Source organism: Leptonotus elevatus, chromosome 6, assembly GCF_054856555.1.
Source record: "Leptonotus elevatus isolate MCC_2025b chromosome 6, RoL_Lele_1.0, whole genome shotgun sequence".
Classification (NCBI taxonomy): Eukaryota; Metazoa; Chordata; class Actinopteri; order Syngnathiformes; family Syngnathidae; genus Leptonotus; species Leptonotus elevatus.
The window spans coordinates 4,927,268-4,951,309 of record NC_141244.1 but is presented as its reverse complement, the minus strand read 5'-3'; the positions used below and the strand labels follow the sequence as shown (position 1 = coordinate 4,951,309).

The 24,042-nt window shown below is 38.5% G+C and overlaps 1 protein-coding gene across 2 annotated transcripts in view; it reads right to left on the bottom strand.

Annotated features, from left to right (window-relative positions):
- znf407 (zinc finger protein 407) overlaps positions 1-24,042 on the bottom strand; it is a 199,498-nt gene that overhangs the window by 70,782 nt on the left and 104,674 nt on the right. For both annotated transcript variants that reach the window (XM_086079561.1, XM_086079562.1), the window contains exon 6: positions 3,916-4,082. In XM_086079561.1, coding sequence (XP_085935687.1) covers positions 3,916-4,082 — 167 coding nt within the window. The remainder of the gene's footprint in view (positions 1-3,915; positions 4,083-24,042) is intronic.

Sequence of the window (24,042 nt, the reverse complement as noted above, 5' to 3'; positions counted from 1 at the left end):
CCGTGTTCAGCCCCCAACACATCGCTCGCCCCCACCACCGCAGATCCCCCTTCCCTGCAATGCCCAAGAGCCTGGGAAAAAAGCTGGGTGGGTAAGATGCAGCACACTTATTTATTTATTTGTGTCGCTCATTCATCAGCGGTTACAAATGACCCTGGCGGCTGAGGACCACAGAACTCCCCTTTCTGCCCCCCTCCCAATCTCCCAGACAAGACTGGTGTGTGAGGAAACGTGATTAATAACAAAAGCACACAAATCAGAAAGGAACAATGCATGCAATTGAGGGCAGTAAAGGAGAGCTGGAGGTGCTAACGTTTTTCTCTTTAAACAAAAACAATAAGAAGGCGATCACGGTTTAGGATGTGCAGTCAATGGACTGTACAGGGTATTACTTCAACACCAAAAAACAAACAAACAAACAAAATGTAATGTTTGATCTTGTATTTGCTATCCAAAATGATTGATTGTCAAAAAAGTAAATTGGCTGTTTTTAGAAATACATTCCCCGCCAAAAGTATTTGAGCATTGGGGCAAATTTTGTATAATGTTGCTGTAGACTACAAATATTTGGGTTCAACATAAAAAAAAAAAAAGAGAAAATAATTAAATCCCCCCCCTCTATTTCCAGGTACTTACATCTGGTGAGCAAAAGTTTAAAAAAAGATAGACATAAAATAAATATTTAAGTGAATTGGGTTTAATATTTAGTTGTAAATCCTTTGCTTGCAATAACTGTATCAAGTCTGTGACCGATTAACACCAATAAGTACATTCTTTGTCTGTGATGCTTTTCCATGATTTCACCTCTCTTTTAATTTGATTTTAGTGTTTACTCCAGTAGTCTCTTTACTGTAGCAGGGAAAATTCATGTCTGAAAAAGACAATGGCGGACAGCGCAAAAAAGAGAAAGTATTCCACAACAAAACGTGCAGCGGATAAAGCACGGTCAAAAACTAGCGTTAACTAACTCATCTCGTTCTTCCACGACCTCATCCCCTCATTTGGACTCGACTGAGGTTTGCACGTCCTCTCCTTTGGGGCTGCGTTGGTTCGTAGCTGACATCAGAGTCTGTGTCAGACGCTCTGGTTTCGCTGAAGTCAATCTGGGCATATTACGGTCCTATGATAATTAGGTTTTTCTTGGTGGCTGAATGCAAATCGGTATAACTACGAATCATAATTAGCTTGTTAATTCAGAACACAAGCTGTTTTATGCAGTAGCTGTACAGTGTTCGATTTTAGGTAGCTAAAATTAGCTCCACCATCAACATTATTATTAGCATAGTTTATTCAAATGTGCAAACAATGTGAACAATAAAATGTTTGACCATTTGCAAGATACCTCGTCTCTTATTCTTGCAGGTACCACAGTACACAGACAACCTCTGCTGCTATACAGCAAGCTACTGGTGCTGGGCTGAGTGCGGTCAGAGGCAGGGGGCGTGAACGTTGAGCTAGAATGGGTTGAGCCATGGGAGTCCGTTTTGAATTGTTTGTTTACAAACAGAAACTGTCAAAACCTCGGACCTCACTTTAAAGTACTTGGAACTTAGGCGCAGCTGTTTTAAGTTTTAATTCTTTCTTCCCCCTCTTCATCTCTTTTTTTTTTTTTAAATAATAAAATAAATAAATGAAATGAACTAGTTTTTATCAAGATATTGTTTCATTGAAAGTGTTAAAATGATCACAACTATTGTGCTAAATGACGAATGAACTCCATCTTGATAAACCACGTGATCGATGGCTGCGCGTCCCACGGCTGGAACGGGTCTGATAAGATTAATGGATGGAAGCATGTAGACGTCAGATCGGAATGGATCACTTCACGTTAACAGGTGACCACAGATCTTCATTCGGAATGATTTCAATCGGACTAACTAAAAAGTCTCCATGTAAACCTGGCTGTACAACTGTGATTTCATAAGAGTATACAATTTGCCTGCATTATTTTTAATTAATCAAAAATCTCCCTTTTATCATTTCACCTAATAAAGTCTCTTTATATTGGTGGGGTTTTTTTTCCCTGTCAAAGACATATACATACACACATAACCACAACTACCACATGTCTCTCCTGGTGACAACTGGGTGACAGCAATGCCAGCCAACTGATGGGGAATGACGAGTGCTAGATAGAAGTGGAAAATAAATGTCTAATTATGTCAGAGGTGCCTTGACGTTTTGTCACTGTTGAAGCACATTTAAAATAACATCCAGCAAATTTCGATCTTACACAGCAGGCACCCGTGACGGATGGAGGGCTCACCTGCAAGCATTCAGTCAGGCTGTCAGGCCGCTGGCTGCTGCTGCGTCTGTCAATGACTTAAACGGCCACATATGGGACTTTATTAAAGCAGAGTGGAAAGTGCTTGGCTGCAACAAAGAGACATTTGGGTTGACCTGGAGTACTACTGAGGTCAGGGACGCAGAGTACACATTGTGCATAGGGCACCATCTCTGTGGGGGTACCATCGCCTGTGTGGGGCCTGTTTTGCACGCGGGGACGTATTGCTACATCGAGCGTGCACGTCAAGCATGAACACTCGCACATAACATGTCGTTGAAACATCCGTTAGCACACACCCTGTTGTGCCAATGTATCTACCACTGAAAATAAGTTGTATGATTATCCGCAGGAGTGAGCATTGGGTGAGAGTCGACATTACCATGTTTGTTTTCAATTAAAGACATGAAGAGCACACTTTTGAGTTTTTCGATTTTTCTGTGCTTGCATTCAAAGGTCAATAAATGTGTGGAAAACAAAAGAAAAACAATTACGTCATTCACATTCGGCAGTCGACTCGAGGTGTGCTTAATGACCACTCATACAGTCGGACATCTCAAACATACATAGAAAAAACTCATACAATTTATCAAACAGAAATAAACACTACGTGAGCAGATTGCAGGATGTATGTGAAAACATTTTATAATTTATATCCCAGATCAATAACCTCTGCCACAGACACACCAAAATCGGAATAGCCTTGTGGCAACTCAAATTTCTCATAAACCTCATGATTTCTTTCGCCGAAACATACCCATTGGCCCCAAAATTCCTCTCCAATCTGTCAATTACTTTCCAAGTGGCAATATAAATAGGGCTCTGTGATTACATGATTAAGAATTGTAATATTACGAGGACCAGCTGTGAGCTGTGAGCATCAGCGAGTGATTATCTAGATGCTACGGAAATGAGTTTGACATCAGCCAGTCACAGTCCAGCTTTTCCTTCTCTACTTTGGTTTACAAGTTGAAGATGTAAACAGAAAGTAAAAGAAACAAGAAGTAAACAATGACTAAATGTGCGATTGATGGACAGCCATGACTTCCCAAGATGAAACTGTTTCGACAAGATGGTTCTTCCCCGTCACTTTTGGGGTGGTATCTCCAAATCGACGTGGAGTAAATGATGCCATTGCGCAAGGTAAGTCAAGAAAATAAGTAAATAAAAGAAATAAAAAAATAAAAAGATAAAATGTATTTTCTCAGTCCTTCAAATCTAATTTTTATATATATATATATATATATATATATATATATATATATATATGTATAAATAATATGCTTTTTAATGGCAGTGACAGAATTGGGAGGATTAAGCCTCTGTGGGACTGCTATCCTAACTATCTCTGGGTGAATTACAGATGGCCAATAATCAGGCATATAATCAGCCAAAAATTAGTGTTTTTTCCCGTTTTTTTTAATTTTTTTTATTAATGTGAGATGAGAGTTTCACAGTTAATACAAACTGTATATTTCAGGTTTTTACAGTTTATCCATCTATAGAAGAATCAGAAAGTACTTTCCCATCTTGTTTCAATCTAAGATTTATTTATTTTTCGTAAAGAAACTAACTTTGTTGTATTTATTCATGTATGTATGATTTCAAGAAAAAATGACTAGCTTTCTTACCAGTGTGTGTCCGATAATGGTCCTTCATTGCTGAAACGTTGAGGAAGGCATAGTGGCAGGATGGCCAGGAACACTTATATGGTTTCTCCCCACTGTGCAGCTTCAGGTGGTTGTTTAGAGCCCACTTCTCACTAAAGGAGCGCTCGCACAACTTGCACTCGAACTTCCTGTAGCATATAGGAGAGAAAGAAGCAGGAAGAAGGCAAGGACAGGAAGTCAGCAGGGAGAAACTGTTATTTACTGATCCCAGCACTGACATAAAATACTGGGAAGTCTATGCTATGAGAAAGGAACTGGAGGCTGCTGGGTAGTTGCACTCCTAGTCACAGAGCACAGGAGCATTTGATTGTACGCTGTATGTCTGCACTGACACAAACACTTGCAAACGCGCGCACGCGTAAGCACACACGCACACACACATGTACACACACACACGTGCACACACAAGAGTGCAGTTGGCTACTGGTATGTCATGTCTGTATAAGCAGGCATTGATTTTTCTGTCTTGGCCTGCCACCTCCACCATTTATTCTCTGCTTTGCACCAGGGCCCAGAGGACCCTAGAAATTCTGTTACAGTCCACACACACAAACACACACACTCACACACACACATTGGCAGTGGGGGTGATGGGGGTCTGCTGGGAGAATAAAGTTCACCTGTCCAGCATCCCTGACCACTTAGCCGGGGGTTAAATGAACAGTTATCAACATTTTACCCACCGCATCTCTTGAGGCTTCTGTATCAAAGCTTTGCTCGCTCTTACAGTCTGCATTCAAAGGCTTCCTCATATCTGTGTTCTCATCATTACCAGCCCCCTCTGCATTAATAGACATTATCAATCCGATAAATGTGCAAGTACAATCCACTGTTGTTTGATTTGCTAAAAGCTTATTTTGGGAATCAGGAAACACATAAACTTGACAATTGACATGCACAATTCAATACAGTAACAATAACTGAAAGTAATGAGACCAGAAATTCTAGTTTTCAGGTGGAGTAACCAATTAAATAAATACCAATATGTGTATAATGGATGCCATCATACCATCTATTACATATGTGGGACACAAAAACTTCCTGTGCAAAGCAGTGCAATTATGCGGCGGTGCACAATACAACTTGGCAAATAAACATAATTATTGTAAAATACAATACAAATACATAAAACATACATCTGTTGAGTGTGGCAATTAAAACTGTGTCTTATTTTCTTCATAAAGGCTGTTTTACAGCCCATGTCCTGTAATGCATCAGTGTGAGCTTGTGTATAGTTGGTGTCAGGAATGTGAAAACACATCTTGTTTTTACTAACTCGACATGTGTCTGTTCCTCATGCTGACGCCTACATTACTTTTTGTCTCACATGTGTGGGATGTTTGCATCTATATTCATCTGCTGTGCGATTGGACTTCAAGAAACACACAGAAAGTAAACACAATAGGAAAAACTTGGGCTCAAATTAATCTTTACCCCACTCTATAATTTAGACGCAGAATGACTAATGTGCGAGTCATAAACAAATGAAGTCAGGTTTCGGGGAGCATTTGTCTTGCAGCGAGGCCCATGTTATTTTAGGGAGGGTGGCTGTCTTTAAGTCCTGATTGTGTCGTTTAATCCCCATGGTATCTGTTTCATAGCGAGCCGCATGACACTCACCTGAACAAATAATGACTCCGCGCAGCATGTAGCATGTGTCTGAATCAATAATTAAAATCATACATCTTCCTTACTGGAAGAAGAGGGCCAATGTAGTAAGGGTAGGAACGTAAAACGAAAGAGCCAGGAATTAAAGGTGGTTCGCTAAATGTGTCATGGCTACAGTGACAATCTATATGTTCCATGAAGATGACTTTGGATCGGATATAGATGTTTTGGTATGGGCATTTTCAACACGCTTACAAGAAAGGAAAGAGAAGCTGTAAAACGCTGCCAGTAACCTCACACGCTTATTAAACAGCCTTATTTCTTTCATCATGTGACTTAGAACAAACATAATTTGACCAATAGATGTACATTTGCATCTGTATTTCCTCACTCCCTGCGGCATTTATAGAAAAGCTCATTGTTCGTGCCACCATGGGAGAGGTAAATAAGATGAGTGAAGAGATGCTATCTTTTATTGTAAGCAATATGAGCAACACTCATGCTTTATGAGCTAAACAGGCCATTGTTTATTATGCGGCCTAATCGCAAAGTCAGGCAGGAAGGCGGGCCTTGACAATGCTGGGATGGAGAAAAACGAGAGCCAAGGCAAAGCAGAGGAGATGGAGGTGCGTGCAGCACTGACTATCAGTGGGTGGTTTGTAAGGATGAGAGAAGAGCTTGGGTCTGTTTTTTTTTTATGGGATCAGATGGAGTGCTTTGATCTTGTCCCCGCATGTCAGATTCCGTCACGATTCTCTGTCTCGCACATACATATGCACACTGCCTCTAAACAGCCAGGCACCATGCAAAACTCGTTGAAGGTAGGAGGAGTACAAGAGGAGAGAAATCAAGAGAGTGCAGGGGAGATAGTTTTGGCAAATGGACATCTCAAATTGCGTGCAGTTAATGCGCATGACAAAAATGAAGAAGAATTAAGGGTCTGACAATTTTAAAAATGTATTTGTAGTTTACAACAAGCACATTTATAACCTTTTGGGAATCTTGCTTTGGATTTTTGTATAGTTTATATCATTACCGAGTCTCATTGTTTTTAGCTAGTTTCTGAACATCAAATATGCTTTATATGTGTCTCGATATTAGGTCAAAATATAGGCTGTGTCCCAATGTGCACACTACTCCACATATAGTGCACTAGCAGCACTACTAAAGGGTCACACCATTTTGTAGGGGTGTCCAAATGTCTAAAAGAAGAAAAAAAAATACAAAAAATTACTCACAATGCACTTTGCAAGTGGTACAATCAAAGTGATACATTCACTATATATGATGGAAGTAATTAATTTGTTTTAGTTGAAAATATATTCAACAAAGGAAATAAAATAGCTTTAAACATTTTTGTTTACAATAAAGAGCCGGAGATTTATGCGCTGGACTGCCAACAGGCACGGTGGCCATCTGATATGCAACGAGGAGCAAGTAGTGACCTGGCTGTCCGAATTGACCAGCAGAATGAGGGACCTATATATTAGGCTACCTTATATCAAAGGACTATATAATGAATGAGGAGCTAAAGGATAATGGTAGACATTCGGACACAGACTTAGTGAGCTGTTACAGCAGTATACTTGCTCTCATTACCTAAATGGGAGCCTTGCTAAGCCTAATATTTGATGTTAATTATTTCTTTTATTCTTGTTCTTGTCCTCTTTTAGCTGTAATTTTTGATGATCGTCCTGTCCAAGTTGAGTTAAAACACATCACACAATATACGGCGGGCACTTAGTGTTCTTGAAAAACAAATGTACAAGGAACGGCGATAAACACGAATGCAATCATCTCCGGTCCTTGTGTAGTTCATTGCAAAGAGCTTTGCTTCACAATTTGGATTTTGTAATATTTCCCTTAATTTCCTACATATGTTTGAAATGCTTCACGATTCATTCACGATTGACAACTAATCAATTATCAAATAATTAATTTTGGTAATAAATTAATATTTTAGATATAAAATTTAAATATAAAATTGTCCAAATCCTCTGAATTGATGCTTCTCAATAGTACATAATCACCAATTTCTGAAGTCCTCCATGAAAGCAAACTGATTCCCTTTGTGTTGAAACAAAATATACAAAATATACGGTAACATTTGCTTTTCCCATACTTCGGAAAAGACTAATCAGCAATGTTTCCTATTTTACAACATGTTACTACCCAAACCAGTAAGTGGATTATAATAAATGTATGTTTGTGCATTTTTTGTGCTGTCAAGTTGGAAAAAATTTTTGGACTAAAAGGATGAAAATCAAAACCCATTTTTAAAAATCCAATTCATTGAATAATCAACAATATAATTACAAACAATGGATTATTTAAAATAGTCCTTAGTTACAGCCCTAATTAATAGATATTTGTATGGACATGTCGGATATAATGGTATACAGGTTACCATGCCCACGATAATGCTGCCTAGCCTGAAGCCATTGACAATCAAATCCAATCAAGTCCATAGCTCCTGTATACTGTATTTTTTTTCATGTTTAATGTAATTTTCTTAAGCAATATATGACCAAGCACAGGCCAAACAAATCAACACTACATCTCAGGTATTTGGCCTGAATTCTGAGTAGAAGGCCACACAATAAATACATTTTTGAAATAACGGAAGTAGTTCCCTTTCCATTTTGCTTTTCTTCATCCATCTCTTCCCTCAGTTCCCCCCAGATCATGCAGTGTGGTGACATGATTGACACGCAGCACAGATTTATTCAAAGACCCAGGTGGGCTTCTTGCCTGTACTTTCTGAAAGCTGCATGCTTCCATGTGTATGCCGTCACTCATTACCATATACTGTGGTGTGCTCTTGTCATCAGTTCAGGAATAAGCTACTGGCATAACATCAGAGGCCATACTGGGCCTAATTGTGATATACGGTATATCTCCGAGGAGGTGTAAATGTGTAGCATTATCAGTGGTTGTAAATATATATATATATATAAAAAAAAGACCCACTTTCTAACCACCGACTCACTGCTGCCTCCGAGTGGTGAGGTGTAAATGTGCGTATTTAAGGGACACAATTGCTGACAATTGTGCCAAGTGAATGTTTCTATTATTCAGGTTAATTTTAACAGACAACCCCCAACAAATTATAGCTATACATGAGTACAAAAGAAATGTCTGTGCAGGATGGAAATGACTGATTTAACGCTGATCCCGTGGACACAATATTTGGTCATCATCAAACCAATGAATAACCATAGAACCTTTTTTTGTTTCAATGAAATACATTTTGAAGGACTGTTCAACACTTTTTTTTATTATTATTTGTTTGGGGTGTTGGCCAGTTGGTGTGCGGAACTAATCTCCAACGCTCTCTCATGGCAACACAAAGACAGAAAAAAAGAGGGGCCGACTCTCGCCTGAAGCCAAACTGACACAAACAGACAACTTCAAAGTGAAGACTGTTGTTTATTTGGCAAAGGGAAAGGGGGAAGAAAATGTATCTGATATGCAACTGTCAGGAGAGCATTTTCACATGCAAAATAGCGAGTGAGTGAGAGAGATTACCTAGAGGGAGGAACATGACAGCATTCACTAGGGTCAGGATGGATCATCATCTTCAGCCTCCTACTGCATCATCTCTCTTTCTCCCTCCATCTTTATCTCTACGCTTCCCTTATTTCTTCCTCCCGTTTTCTCCTCCCCAGTATTTTCCCTCTCATCCTGTTTTCAGACTTCATCACTCTGCACTTCGACAAGCCGGCAGCTTAGATCCAGACTAAATTAGCTGAATGAAGATTAAATCATTGGCCCTGAGCTCTCCAAGATATTGGGAGAAAGACTGAGTAAGCCTTAAATGGTAGCTGACTGAATTTGGACCTAAATATGTGTCTAAAGAGATGATCTTCTTTTAATAGGGATCAATGGAAACCCAATTTGATCGTGGTATAGGGTAAAAAAATGCTGAACAAATTACATTTATCTTTCCTGTACACGGATGCTGGCTTTGTTATTTGTCATGGGCAAAGCCAATCTGGACTAAGCTATCAAACACTGCTCAGGGTGATCAGGATAATTCAATGAGATTTGCAGTTATTAAAATAAGTTTTCTGCTTGGTGTTAGTCACACAGAGCTGTCTCTCCCGGAAAGTCCTAGAATTATCCTAACAGAGGGTCATTTTAAAGTATACAGCCCGCATACTCATCACAAGAAACATAAAACCACCATGAAAGGGCCACATGTGTCTACACACTATTGTAGACGAACCTCCTATAGAGGACTGCTGCATATGACTACAATATAAACAACGGCACACAACAGAGATGGTGTGGCTGATTTATGTTTACCTAGTATCCCAAGAGGAGGAGGAGGAGTGGAAAGAAAAGATAATGAAATAAATAATAAACGGCCGAGCCCATCAGATAAGCTCCTGTTTATCCTGCTGTAGGGCAAATACAAATTGTCAATTTAATGAACATGGTAGACGTGATGAAAGCGGGGTGAAGGAGCCTCCTGTCTAACAAACAATCAGGAAATGTTATCTTAATATTGTTGTGCTGTTATTCAGCCCATAACTTATGGGATAGAGAGAGGGGAAAATGAGGTGGCACAAAGGCAGAGGGGAGTAAACGGATGGGCAGCATGGTGCAAAGGCCACGTCCCTCTGTGGTGGCCCTGTTATTGCCTGTTTTTATTATTAGCCATAGCTCAAGAGTCCCAAACACACTTTGAAACATCTAGTCCTAAATCTTAACCACATAACCACATACTATGTCCAGCTGCACAAATATCACACACACACAAACTCCATAAAGAAATGATAAAATAATAATAAATCAGAACCTAGGTGTTGCTTTTCTATCCATCAATCTATGCTCAAAAAATTTGATGTGACGTTTCACCACACACTACAAAATGTAGACCAAAAATACAGTATACCACATGCAAAGCTACCAAAACATATTGATTTGTATCATACACTTTGGCTCACTCTCAAATATTCTTCCACTAGTATTTTACGGAGCACTTTAAAAGGGGCGAGAATGGATCGTTTAATGCTTCTTTATAATTCTTTAATTTAAGGCTTTGCAATCTGTGCAGCCACCTAAATTAACCATTATCTCCATATTTATATATTGCAAGCACTAAATTGCGTCAGGAAGAATTACTATCAATATGAGTATCTCCAACAATAACTCTTCCCTGCAGCTGAGGACAGGATGCTCTTTATCAGGCTCCTGATAGGCTTTAAATACAGCACAAGGCAGCCATATCAGAGCTTTTTCTCTCTAATATCAGGCTGCATTAGCACGTCGTAAATCAAATTACACTGCTAGAATTTCATTAGGGTCAACTGCCAGTGCTGCGGTGCAACAGAAATATTTATGTTTCTATGCTGCAAATCTGCACTTTCAGGTACGCAACCAAATGGGAAGGTGGTGGGGTTAAGCGTGAACATTCGGTATAAACCTAATTTTTTTTTTTAATACAGAGAAAGCACGTTATAAATTGTGGAACTCATGAAGTGAGAGTTGCTTTACCGGTTATCATCTTTAGCTGGGGCTAGAGTCTCCTCTCATCAAATTAGTATTGTCCCTAAATTTGCTCAGAATAGAACAGGATGATGCATGATGTTGATGGATCGGGCCCTCAACAACAGGCAAATTTAATAAGGCAAACACAAGACTGCTAATAGCGCAAATACGTATTCAAATAGGATCAAATGTTATTATTGTCTTTATTATTTAATCCTAATCAAATAATTCACTTTCACATTTGTTTATCTTCCTGTCTGATAATGCTTCATGGGCCTGGATTATAATCACTAAGGGGAGTTTGATTAGACACCGAGTCAGTGACTGCAATGGCTGTCACTTCATAGAAAGTGCAGTAAATATGTCAAACAACAAGGTGAAATAAGTCATTGGGCCCTGGAACAATAAAGCTCATTGCCACGCTTCAAACGGGCAACTCATATTTACTCTCCAACATTATTTTAGATTACCGAGCGCTGCTTCTAATCAAATTACATGAGACTAGTTACATTCATATTTGGTTTGTTTTTCTCCTCTCTTTCCTTCCTTTTCAGAAATAAGGTTGATTATTTAGCTCACAGATAGCAGTAACAGAAAATTACCTCTTCGGCCTGACCACAACAAGATGGCCGTAGTTCTATCTTGTGCGTATGTTGCAACAATAGGCCGTTTATCCAGAATTAAGTGTGTGTTTGTGTGTTAAGTGTGGGTCTGTGTGTGCTCCAGTGGGCACAAGTGAAAGAGCAGGTCCATTCTCTCTCTTATTACTGGAATTGTAATTCAATGATCACCTTAGATCACATGTGTGCCATAAATCAGATAGGCATGACAGAGGATGAAAAATTGTATTAATAATGTGAAACTTATTATACGGTCCCAAATGCTCCCTTGATAAATGACATTGTTTGGGTTTGACAATGATTGCATTTAAAACATTATTTCTGTTTATGTGTGCGTGCGCGTTTGTGTGTACTGGACATTGCAGCAGTGTCAGATTGTTGGGTGGGGAAGACAGAGGTGGGGTCCCCAAGCTTCATAAAATATTTAAGATGTTTCTCCCACTTCTCTCTAGAGTCAACGGGCATATACAAGCTGTGGCAGAAAGGGTATAAATGTTTGCGTGTGTGTGTGTGAGCAGCACAGGAGTAAAATGATGAATAACTGAAACATGTGCATCTTCAAGTTATGAAGCAATTATAATCCATCTCAGTCAGATATGCACTTTTTTTTAAACGTATAAATACAAGCTAAACAAACTACACCTTTCTAAGATCAATTATACATGAATTGTTTTGTTGGATTTATTTTTTGCCTTTTCTTAACCTATCTATCTTGGTACGTGACACAAAAGGATCCAGCAGCGGTTGCCTTTCTATTACAAATGCACAAACACATTAATTCACTAATGCTTGTTTATACTTGTTTCAACAGCTTTCTATATGGATTAAGTGCCTTTGCTTAGTGCATTAGCTGTATTGAAGGACGTGAAGACAAACATGGAGCCAGAAACCCAAACCTGCCTGCCAACTTGGACTGTAAATTGCTGGATGGCAATGTCAGCCATTTAAAAAAAAAAAAAAAAAAAAAAAAGATTGCACGCCAACTCTGACAAATGTGTGACAAATGTAGTGTCACTTGTTAAGTACACAAGAATTGTCTTCCAGCAAAAAGTGTGTTAGTTTGTGCATTGAATTGCTTTGTTAATTTTCCTGATTATTTGATTAAGGAATTTTAATAAAATTGCAGCACATTCCCTTTCATTTTTTTTGGGTCCTATTTTGTGCAACTTTTATTGAATGGAACTTTTTCTGTTGGGTGTTTTCAGGGCAGCACCACAATTCCAATTTAATGAAAATATTAGCTTTATTTTTGGTTGAGGTAAAGCCGTGAAAGTTGCAGCCGCATTATTGAGTAGTAACACTATGAGCAAGAACGGTATTTCCTCTTTATGTTTTTCTTTGCCAGACCCTTTGCATGTCCCGCACAGAGAGTGACATATGCCATTCCTAAGGAATTTCTAAATATCACCGACTCACTACAGCAACCAATTCCCACTCCTTTTCTCTTCCCTGCCTTCAAGGGAGGCTATTCATCTCACTCCGTTGGAGACCACAATGAAATAAATCAAGATATTTTCCCACAAATACAATAATATTTGTATTTGGGGTGGGGCAGACATAATTGATGACTGTAGTCATGCTAATTAAAAATGGCAGAGGTTTCATTAATCTTGGTCATTGGATTGGGGGATAGTAGGATAGCAGCTGCAGAGCTGGCTGGACAGAGGAGACAGCATCACCTCTGTCGTCCTCTATGCGTTCAGTGATTTGAGGTATTGTTGAGTTTATTAGAAGAATTGAGTTAACATAAGATCTCAATACTATATCAATTCAGCAATGTGTGTCTGCCTTACATCCTCAATGTGAACGCAATTAATATAGTGGGTAGCACATTAACAGTACGCTGGGAGATTCAATAAATTTTTGGGGATCGAGTCTCCCACTATTACACACAAACTAATCGGGAGTAAGGTATGACTGGTATGAACACAAAAAAACAAAAACAAATGCTTGAACAAAATTATTCTCAACTTACAGTTGACAGACCTGGATACATAGAGACACACATTATAATTTTTTTAACCTGTACATGGGTATAAGGAACATGCACAATTGCACATACATACACATTTTCATACTATACTATCAAATGCACAGGGCACATATGTTAAGTACACATACACACAAATATACAAACACGCAAACATGTCTCCGGGTCAGGGGACACGGCAGCTCAGAGCCAGCTGTGACCTGGCATCCAGGTGCTCAGGAAAACCGCTGTTAACAGCAACGATTGATGATCTAATCAAACTGTCACTACAGCAATCTGCTACAGGGGAGGCAAGTGTGGGGGCGTGTGTACCAGTAGAAGGTGAGCTGGAGTGGGGTGAAAGCAGGTGGGGTAGAATATCCAGGAGGCCTAGTGCATGCTTAGTGTTAGTCCAAATTGAGAGTGACAATCTCAATAGTGAAAAGGCCTCTTTCCCCCCATATAAGTAATGGAGGAAACTATTACAGCCTTGTTCCGGAGGATGTCACATAATCAAGGGAGCCCCAAAACACCCTCACCCAACTCTCAACATTATGCCTTGATTTTAAGCATGGTGGGGGACTACTGAATAACGTATAACAGCTAGACCAAGTATATTCAAAGTCCTGCTGCAGGACATGTCGGGACTGCAGCCTGTTGTTTACTATATTCTAAAAATATGGCCATTCGACACTGGGTGGCGCTGCTGTTATAAGGCAGCAGAAGAGTAGAAGAAGAGGTAGTGCCATGGTGCTACTGACGTGAAAATAGAACAAAAAATAAGTAAAAATACATTTTTGAAAAAAAAAATACATACAGTGGACTGCCACTATTCACAGGGAATAGGGACCAGACCGGGCAATAGCAAAAATCTGCAAATAATAATGAACATCTAGACCAGGCATATTCAGGTAGATTAATGGAAGACTCTTATTGTCAGAGTGTGTGAATGTTTTTTGTTGTTGTCTATAAGTGCCCTGCGATTGACTGGTGACCAAAGTCAGCTGGGATAGGTTACAGCACACACAGAAAGGATGGATGGATGGATGGCACCCAATTTAAAATCCATCTATCAATCGCTCCTCTGTGATGCTTATCATCACAACACTGCATTCCAAATTATTATGTACAGTATTTGAATAATAACAAATACCTTACCTTTTTTGTTGTGGTGTGATGGCATCAGTGGATGATAAATGCTATGTTAATGCTAGCTTTAGTTCAGTGCTGAGTTTGTGTATTTTACATTGGGCATATTGTTAGACTACTAAGCAGTCCTTGCGTGCGTTGTTTAACGTCAGGCACGTTGTTGAACAGCTCTAGGGGGGGGGGGGGGGTACTCGTGTCAGTATTAATAGAAGTAGTCGCGGTAGTTCCAACTGCGCGATAATGTCCTTCCTAATTCCATTGTGGTCCGTAGCACTGTATATTTTTCTGCTACTGGCACTGTTGTCTTTCTTTGGGCCCATGGCGAAGAAAATTGTCGTGGAAAAATCAAACTCACAAGTGGTGGATGGAAGACTTGTGAAGGTGTTTTCAAATAAGGGTTCCTGCTATAATTAGTGCTTTAAAAATTTAAGTGTTAAATCATTGATTAATCACAAAATATTATCGCATTAATCATGTATTTACGCTGACTAATTACGCTAATAATTTTGACACAGATTATCCTTTATATTTGGGGGCGGATGGTTACGTTAAAGATAGGTTGTGTTTGAAAAATAAACATAACTACATGCATTAAGTAAAGCATTTAATAAATGTGACATTCAGAATATTTGTTCATGCCAAACTACTGTGGTCATTTTTTTCGATTTTAAATTATGCAAGTAATTAACAGATTAGAAAAAGAGGAGGATGAGAATAGGGCTGTGCAATTAATCAAAATTCAATTACAATTATAACACTCCACAATTACAAAATTGGCATATTCATAAACAAAAATAAAAGATTATTAATATTAATTTTGAGTTGTTTAAATTAATATATTTGCACCTTTTTTCAAAATTTCAAATTATTAATTTAATAAATCTTGATTGGTCTAAAAGGAACTTAATTATAGTGTTTCAAAAAAATTTGTCTTGATATTTTTAAATGTTTAAATATTGTCTTGTTTTGTACCAAAAAAATAATCGTTTGAATAATCGTGATTTCAATTGTTACCAAATAATCGTGATTGTTATTTTTTCCATAATCAAGCAGCCCTATATGAGAGTGTGCAGTGGATCAAAAAACGTTGAAGACGTCCTCCTAACATTAAATGTAAAAATAATTCAGAATTAACAGGTGCTCTTTAAATTTGGCGGACAAAAAACATTGATACAAAGCCTTTTTAATTAAATGATTAATCATGAATAATCAAAATTCTAAAATGTGATTAATCTGGTTTAAAAAAAAAATCATTTGACAGCTGTAGTTATAATGTAATGTGACCTGTTAAAATGTTTTTGATTAAAATAGCATTTGATTTCTGTATAGCTGTTATTTCACACATGAGTATACCGTATATACAATAATGAAACTCTGGTCTTCTTAGTAATTTGGAACAGTTGAATCTTAAAGTAGCACAAATGAGCATTTGGTTTTCGCTGATTATGGTGGCACCTTTGGATGGATGGATGGATGGATGGATGGATGGATAGATAGATACTGACACCAATGTACATACAATAGATAGACTGGAGCCTTCAAACTTAATAGTGGCTTGTTAATCGCTGCCTGTTATGATTGTGTTAATCACCTTCCCCAGGATATATCCACGAATGCCACTTGCCTGTCCAGTTCACATTAATTTAATCACTGCTAAGCTAATTCATTGATTAATTGGGTCATTAGTGATGCCTGGCAACATCCATTTCTACCATGACAGTCTAATGTTTCAATTGAGAAGAAAAAACAGGCTGGCAACAGGCCAGTTTTGGCACAGTCCCACTGTGCATAATGTCTGACCACTACCACCAGTGAGCCTCACAATTGTGTCGTTGTGGAGTATAACTCCTAGGGCTTGTGTCACAGGATGTGACATGAATATGAAGGTGAACTGTGTGTACATTTTCTTTTCCTGTCGGGTAGAGTAATGTAATTTGGGTTATAGCAAGGGATGACATCATTATTTAGGCAAGAGTTTCAAAAGCTAAAGGGGACTGATTGTTCTTAAATTAGCCACAAAGATGAGGTATACTGTTGTGAGAAGATTTTCCACAAGTCAAGGTCATATCACTTTGAGATGACAAGTGGCTTCCAATTGTGGCTTTACAAGCTGTCCAGTGCTAACACATATTATTGTTAGTAATAAGATTCAGTAGGGCCCTGTTGCACCCTGTATCAAGGTGTTGGATTATAGTGTGATTTATATCAACACACAAACTGACACAGACAATGTATTTGACGACATTAGTCAAATGATGAGATACATGCAGTAATCTCTGACCGCTCTACTTTAAACTGCACAGGCTCATTTTTATACTTTTTCTCACTGTTGCTGTTCTATAACACTGATAGCCCTGTGCTTTATTTAACTAATGATGAGTTTAACCACAGGGGTGGGAATTTATGTATTATGGAGTGTCAGCAGTATACTTCACCCTCACACACTGTACTCACAAAAACACACATATCTTGCACAATTCTGCACCATATGCCCATGACAAGTGCATAAAAATCGTTCCCAAGTGATGGCACAGGCCAAGCCATAAAAACTTAATGCATCTAATTTTCTAGTAATCAAACTTTTATAGACTGCAATGGCTTTTAAACTAACAAATTGTAATTATCGCTTAATTTTAACAGCAATATTAGCATGATCCTTCATTCTGTGAGTGCTCATTCTTCATGAAATATTGAGTAGGGTAAACAGTGACTCGCTGTCTGTGTAGCCCAATGTGCTAAAGGTCTGGTAGGGGTCGCTGAGACCTGGCCAGTGCCACAGAGGGGGAACTGTAGATACCTCTGGAAACTGATCTTTACAAATTTCAACACAAAAACTATGTTATAATGCAGGAAAAAAAAGTAATTAGGCTGTTAGCAATGGCGTTTTGTTGTTATTGCTCTGCAGTTGTGTGTTGTATGTTGTACACTGTTCTTTTTTCGTAAGTTTCACATGCTGTAGCTGAGACAAACAAGGACCGACTTTCTAAAGATGCCAAATATCCCATAGTGAGTTACTTTGAAGTTAACATTTTCTTGCTGCCTTGCCAGTGTTTCGTTGTACTAATCACTTGCTTACAGTACCAGCAGCATGGGATGTTACTGACTGTTGCCCTTGGGTGGCTACAAACTACGCCTTACCACCCAACATCAAGACACAGAGACAAAGTGCTGACACAAGCAGATAAGGGAAGGAAGAAAGAGCAAGATGAAAGAGCAGATTCATTATCAATAATTAAGGGAAAGGCTTTATTATAATGAATTAGAGTCTGTTTTATCAACTCTTATCTCCCTACCACACAACTAAGACCCTTCCTTAGCCAGCATAAATGGAAGTGTAGCATACACTTGTGGTTCTATGTATTTTTTGCTGTGTGACTTCACCCAGGCCTGCTCTATGTGGTCTATAATTTCACCATACTGACTCTAGGAATGGGTGTCCCCATCCGGCCAGCATAGTCAATATGGCTGCACTGTGAAGCATGCTGGGATGCGGCTGCGAGTCGGGAGCCAAACTGCGACCCTGGCACGGCCACTTGACCACAAGGAGGAAAGTTTGCATACATTGACACAGCCGTGCGGAAATTACAAACTAGAGGGGCAAAAGTGTTGAGAAACGCCACTTCATTAAACAATCAGGTCACGTTTGCCTCTTAGTCACAGTGAGACTCAACCGTTAAGCATCACACTATATCATTTATGTGCAAACTAATCTTTAGAGTGAAGCTCTTGGATTGAATCAATGAAATTAGATATTCAGTACTGAAATTCTCAGTTCAGTTGAGCTCAGCCGTGACTGTGTACTGCACAGCAACAGCAGCAGAGAGCGCAGGGGCCACAACAGAAGTGGTGGTCTTCGTGGGCCTTTCAGTCTCACTGTATCGCAAAAGCCATTTTACCAATAAGCGTGGTCAAAAATAAGGGATTCAAGTGGATGATTAAACTTAGTGGACCAGTGTTACCAAATTACTGGCCGTAATTTGGAATTGCAAAACACAAAAGGTTATGCCTGGTCACATTTTGGATTTTAATTCGTACTTGTCTCACACAGGTGTACAATGTTCCAGGAAATAAATATTTAAATTAAAATAACCTTATGAATTGATCTGAAATGTCATTTATGAGTAGCTCTCATGATAATAAGAATTTTGACTTCCGGTTATCATTATTATTTTTTTAGAATGTAAAAACGGTCCGTGGAGCAAAAAAGATTGAAGATCAATGTACTCTAGAGAACTACAACAAATCAGATCGCTTAGTCCAACAGTGTAAGCCTTAAAAAGTGTATCCAATGAGGTCGTGGTAAGAAAAATAAATGATCATCAAGCAACAATCTTTGCTGTTCCTTTGAGAATCAGACCAAAATTGTTATACATTTTCTATTCACCAAAATGTTCCATTATTATATTTTTCAACGGTTACTGCCTGATAACTGTAAACTACAGCAGCATCAAATGCTAATCAATGCTGTGTGCAGGCTGTAGCAATTAGACATCTCTAAAACAGTGAAATCCTTTTCGCCCAAGGAAGGGAAAAAAAGTTAAGTAAATATTGTTTTCTTTTGCGCTGTCAGCAGTCCTGTTTTAAGAATGATGAGTGTATTAGTTTAAGCAGTTTATTATAACAAGCGTGAAAATGACCAGCATTTTAACAATTACTTATGAAAACAAGTATGCGAGACAGGTCAGTTGTCTTTACACACACTGTTTTGAAGGAACTAATTACAAGCAATTGAGTCAAGGTTGCTGCTGTCAGTCACTCTCGCTTGAGGCACTTCCCACGTTTTTTAAGTGGCGACTTTTGAGACACACACACACACACACACACACCCCTGCAAGCGCTTACACACACAAATGTGCACATGCACACACACACATTTTTCAGACTAAATGAAATGTGACAGTAACATTTGATTGGAATAAATAAAACTCATTGGCACAAAATCTTCTTTTAGAAAAAAGTTAACATCTTGTCTATAAGTAATTTGATAATTTTTCATGTACAAGTAATACATTTAAAAACACATTTTGTCACTTGCTGTTGACTGAAAATGACATCACATGTGCTTGGTAACGACCAGTCATGGCTCACTTTTTGAATGTCACATGACCAAACCCAGACAACAGGTGAGCCGTGATTGACGTTACCTGAGCTCTAAACACCTGTGATGTCATTTTCAGTCGACAGCAAGTGTAAAAATGTGTTTTTAAAGGTATTAATTGTACATGATAAATAATGAAGTTATCAAACTAATTCTAGACAATAGATCAACTTTTTAGTGCTGAAAAGGGCTAAATGAATCAAATATCCCTTTAAATATGGCAGTAACCACCACTTTGACAACATTTTCCAGCAACGCACACAAGCTCATATAGTGATTGCAAATGTAATGTAGCGCCACACCCAATTATGATCTCAGTAAATCATTATTATCTTATTAATTATTAATTAATTTTGCTGAGTAGATGTACAAATTATGAATTACATCATCTCCAATGTGAAAAAGATGCTCAATGGCGAAGTCACCTACTTTTTAGAAATAACATGCAATATCAACAATAATAATGAAATGTAATTAATTCTAACCTGTCAAGTCAAAAGTCTTTGTGTACTTATGTGAATGTTTCCCATTAGGCGCGCATCCAGTTTATACAGACAAAAGGACAAAAAGCCCTTATCTCGGCTCAGTGCCTGCAGTGAGGAGTGGTGGTGTGACAGAAATGAAGACCCAGTTGCATCACTACATAACAGTCCAGGTCTCCCTTTCTCTCACACACTTTAGACCAAAAAATAATAATCTCACTCAATCTCCCATCCCATGAACAAGTGTTGAATTTGTCTCACATGAGCCATTCCAATCAATGGGCCTCATTCATTAACGTGTGAACGCACCTGTTTGTGTGCAAAACGTGCGTTAGTGGGTTATCAGTGAATATCAATACCAAAACATCAATATCTTCGTACTTGAATTTGTGCATATTCTGCAAACACATTTAGAACATCCTCAGACCATGCGTGCGCACAAATAATGACAGACCAGTAAATAAAAAAAAATAAAAAAATAAAAATAAAAAAACACATCCTTTATCCAATACACACAATGTAGGTTACTTTGAACTATATACAAACGCTAATAATAATTTTAACAGTAATAATTAAAATCGATAATTTGCTAATGAGGAGGGTTAGACCGATTATTGGCTGGGCCGATTATCAGCGCCGATATTACGCATTTTGACTAATATCGGCATTGACCATTTTGAAGAATCATACGACCAATAATAGATCAATTTGAAAAAGTGTTAACTTCAGGGAACTAATTACCGTTATTAGGGCTGTACAATTAATTGCATTTGCAATTAAATCGCGGTTTGACAAAACACGATTACGTAATCGTGAAAGGCTGAAATTTCAATGCCCATTGAAACGTAGCAGCAGGAGAGAAAGAGGGAGGGGGAGCAGGAATGTCACCGCTGTAACTATAGCCTGGCGCCATAAGTGCATGTAATTTTGGTGAGTTTTTTTGTCTCATGAGACCTTGAGACGAGTGTCTAACATGTTTAATCTGTTTGATCTAACATGTTTAATCTGTTTGATCTTGGTTTTAAAACAACACTTCACCGTTGTGAGTTATGACTTTTCGGCTGCCGTATTGTCGCGCGTTTTGTAAACTGAGTGTACACGCAAGTGTGCGGCAGCGGCTAATACATTTTAGTTGTCCTATATTTTGAGGCTAAATAGTATAATAGTATGTGGCCATATGTTGTGTCGTCCGATTTCATAAATGAAAATTAGGACGGACGAAATGATTATTGCTTGTCATTACTCACCGTTATTTAGGAGCCGCCTATGCCTCTATTAATGTACGTGTATTGTAGAGTTGGTGAACTAATCAGGCCAAGCGGCAAACCAAAAAAAAATCGCAATTTGATTATTTTCCATTTTCTGAGATACTGCTGACCCTCTGCACCTTCTGTTTTTCTTTGAAAATTAAAACTAAGATAAGTATATTTTAATACATCAGAGAGAAATTTTGGAAAACTTTATTTACTGTAGAAAACAATAGGGAGCTATTTACTTAAGTTTATATTTAACTCTTGAAGACATGCTACTGCCTTTGGGAGATCCCTGAACTTTGTGTTACATTTTTAAAACGAAGTTGTCTATCGACTAAGATTTTTATATATAAATACTCCAATATTTTATGAACCCTAAAAGTTGTTCAATAACCATATGCTTAAACATTCCAAAAAAAATTAAGAGCTGGAGATTGTATTTTTTCAAATTTTGATGCCAATATTTTCCATTTTAGTGAAAATTAATATTGGCCCCAAATATTGGTAATTGTTGTCATTGACTACCAATAATCGGTATTGGTAACGGCCCTGGTCTATCTCTACTAATGAGTTATATGAAAAGCAAATTTGTCACGCCTGGTTCCTCACAAGTGGTCGTTTGTATGTACTGGATCTGAGTGTATCCGCCGCAGATCTGTCTGTCAGCGCCTCAGCGGCTGTCAATCAGGAGCAGTGCAGCCGTAATGTAGCCACTCGCATGCATCCAGGGCTTCAGTTTTACTATCAATTCAGTAGCTCTTCACATGCATGTAACAAATTTAGACCAACATTTCCACAAATTTACAGTTGACCGTCAAAAAGGTGGCACACATTGCCATTGCCTTGTGGATCTGATCGGCATGCATTTACACTACAAATGCCGCTTTTCCGTGCTATATTTATGCCCTGCAGGGCTTTTGGTTGTCCGACAGGCTTAAAAAAGGCTTAACATAGAACCCTGTTATATCTTTTTTTTAATGTTACGTTTGAAACTTTTCCACAACTTTGTTGCTAAACTGCCTGGTGAGTTCCTTGTTCTTCGTGAGGCTGCTGTTCACTACCTATAGCATGGTTGTCAAACTCATATTAGCTCAGGGGCCGCATGGAGGAAAACATATTACCAAATGGGCTGGATTGTTAAAATAATGGTATATAACTTAAATACGATTGCCGTCAATTGTATGCAGATTTTCGCTATTTGTGGTCCAGCCCTAAATTACGGAGTTCAACTGTAATCATATTGTTCCAAAAAAATAACACAAATTCAAATGGTACGCGGCAACACTTTGCCTGTATGAGTTCCGAACGTATTAAATCTACCTGTTTTGCATATATTAAGTTATAAGGATGCTAATCCTTGTCATGTTAGCAGTAATTGAATTTGTGTCGTATTTAACACGTTTATGTTGGTCTATGATTGTTGATATATATATTTTTTTTACTACACAAACCATAGCTTTAGGTTGTGTGTAAAATAATGACATCCAGGACAATTCTGGATTAAAAAAAAATCATCTCATGGGCCGGATTAAACCCCTTTGCAGGCCTGATTCAACCCGCGGGCCGTATGTTTGACACCACTGACCTATAGTGTTCCCTAACAAATTGCTGAGGCCTTCACAAAACAAGTTCATACAGAAGTAAATTATACGAGCATTGCAATGGATTGTATTTATGGGTATCAGAGCACAGGAGGCTGAATACAAATACACACAAAAAAGGGAAAAGTTTAAAGGGTACGAGTACTTTTTCAAAGCACTGCAAGTATCACTCTATGGCTATGTAGGTGTTTTCTTTCTGTACCACTTATCCTTTAACAAACAGTTCTCCCCAGTGTTCTAAAAATATCAGGTGAACATGACCATAGAGATGCTGATAAAACTGTCTCTCGACTGTCCCACTGCAACCCATCTATCCGCCTGCCACCCAGCATATGAGTGCTATTGTCACCCTCCCGCCCCCAAAAACATTTCCTCATCACCTCTCAAGTCACCCCTTCACTGGTCCCCAGTTGCTAGTTCAATACCACCCTACACAAACATACAGTACTTTCCCCCACCACAATGAATCCCTCTCACGCACGCACGCACACACTCACACCGCACACACACGCGCACACACACACGCACACACACACACACACAAACCCTTGTCATACATCCCGTTTTCCCCGGTGTGATTGTTATCCTTCTCTCCATACATCTATTCTGTTACATTTATCCAAATTTGCTCCACTTAATAAGCCATCCTCAATGACCTTGTTTTAATTAAGCTGTTGGAAATATGATAGTTAATTAATGATGAGATAAAAATCCATCTGCAGGGCTGTTGGAAAAAATGATGACTCGTGCAGGTTTAAACAGACTGAAACTGATGATTGTTGTTCATCCCACACATGAAAAGGACCCGAGCC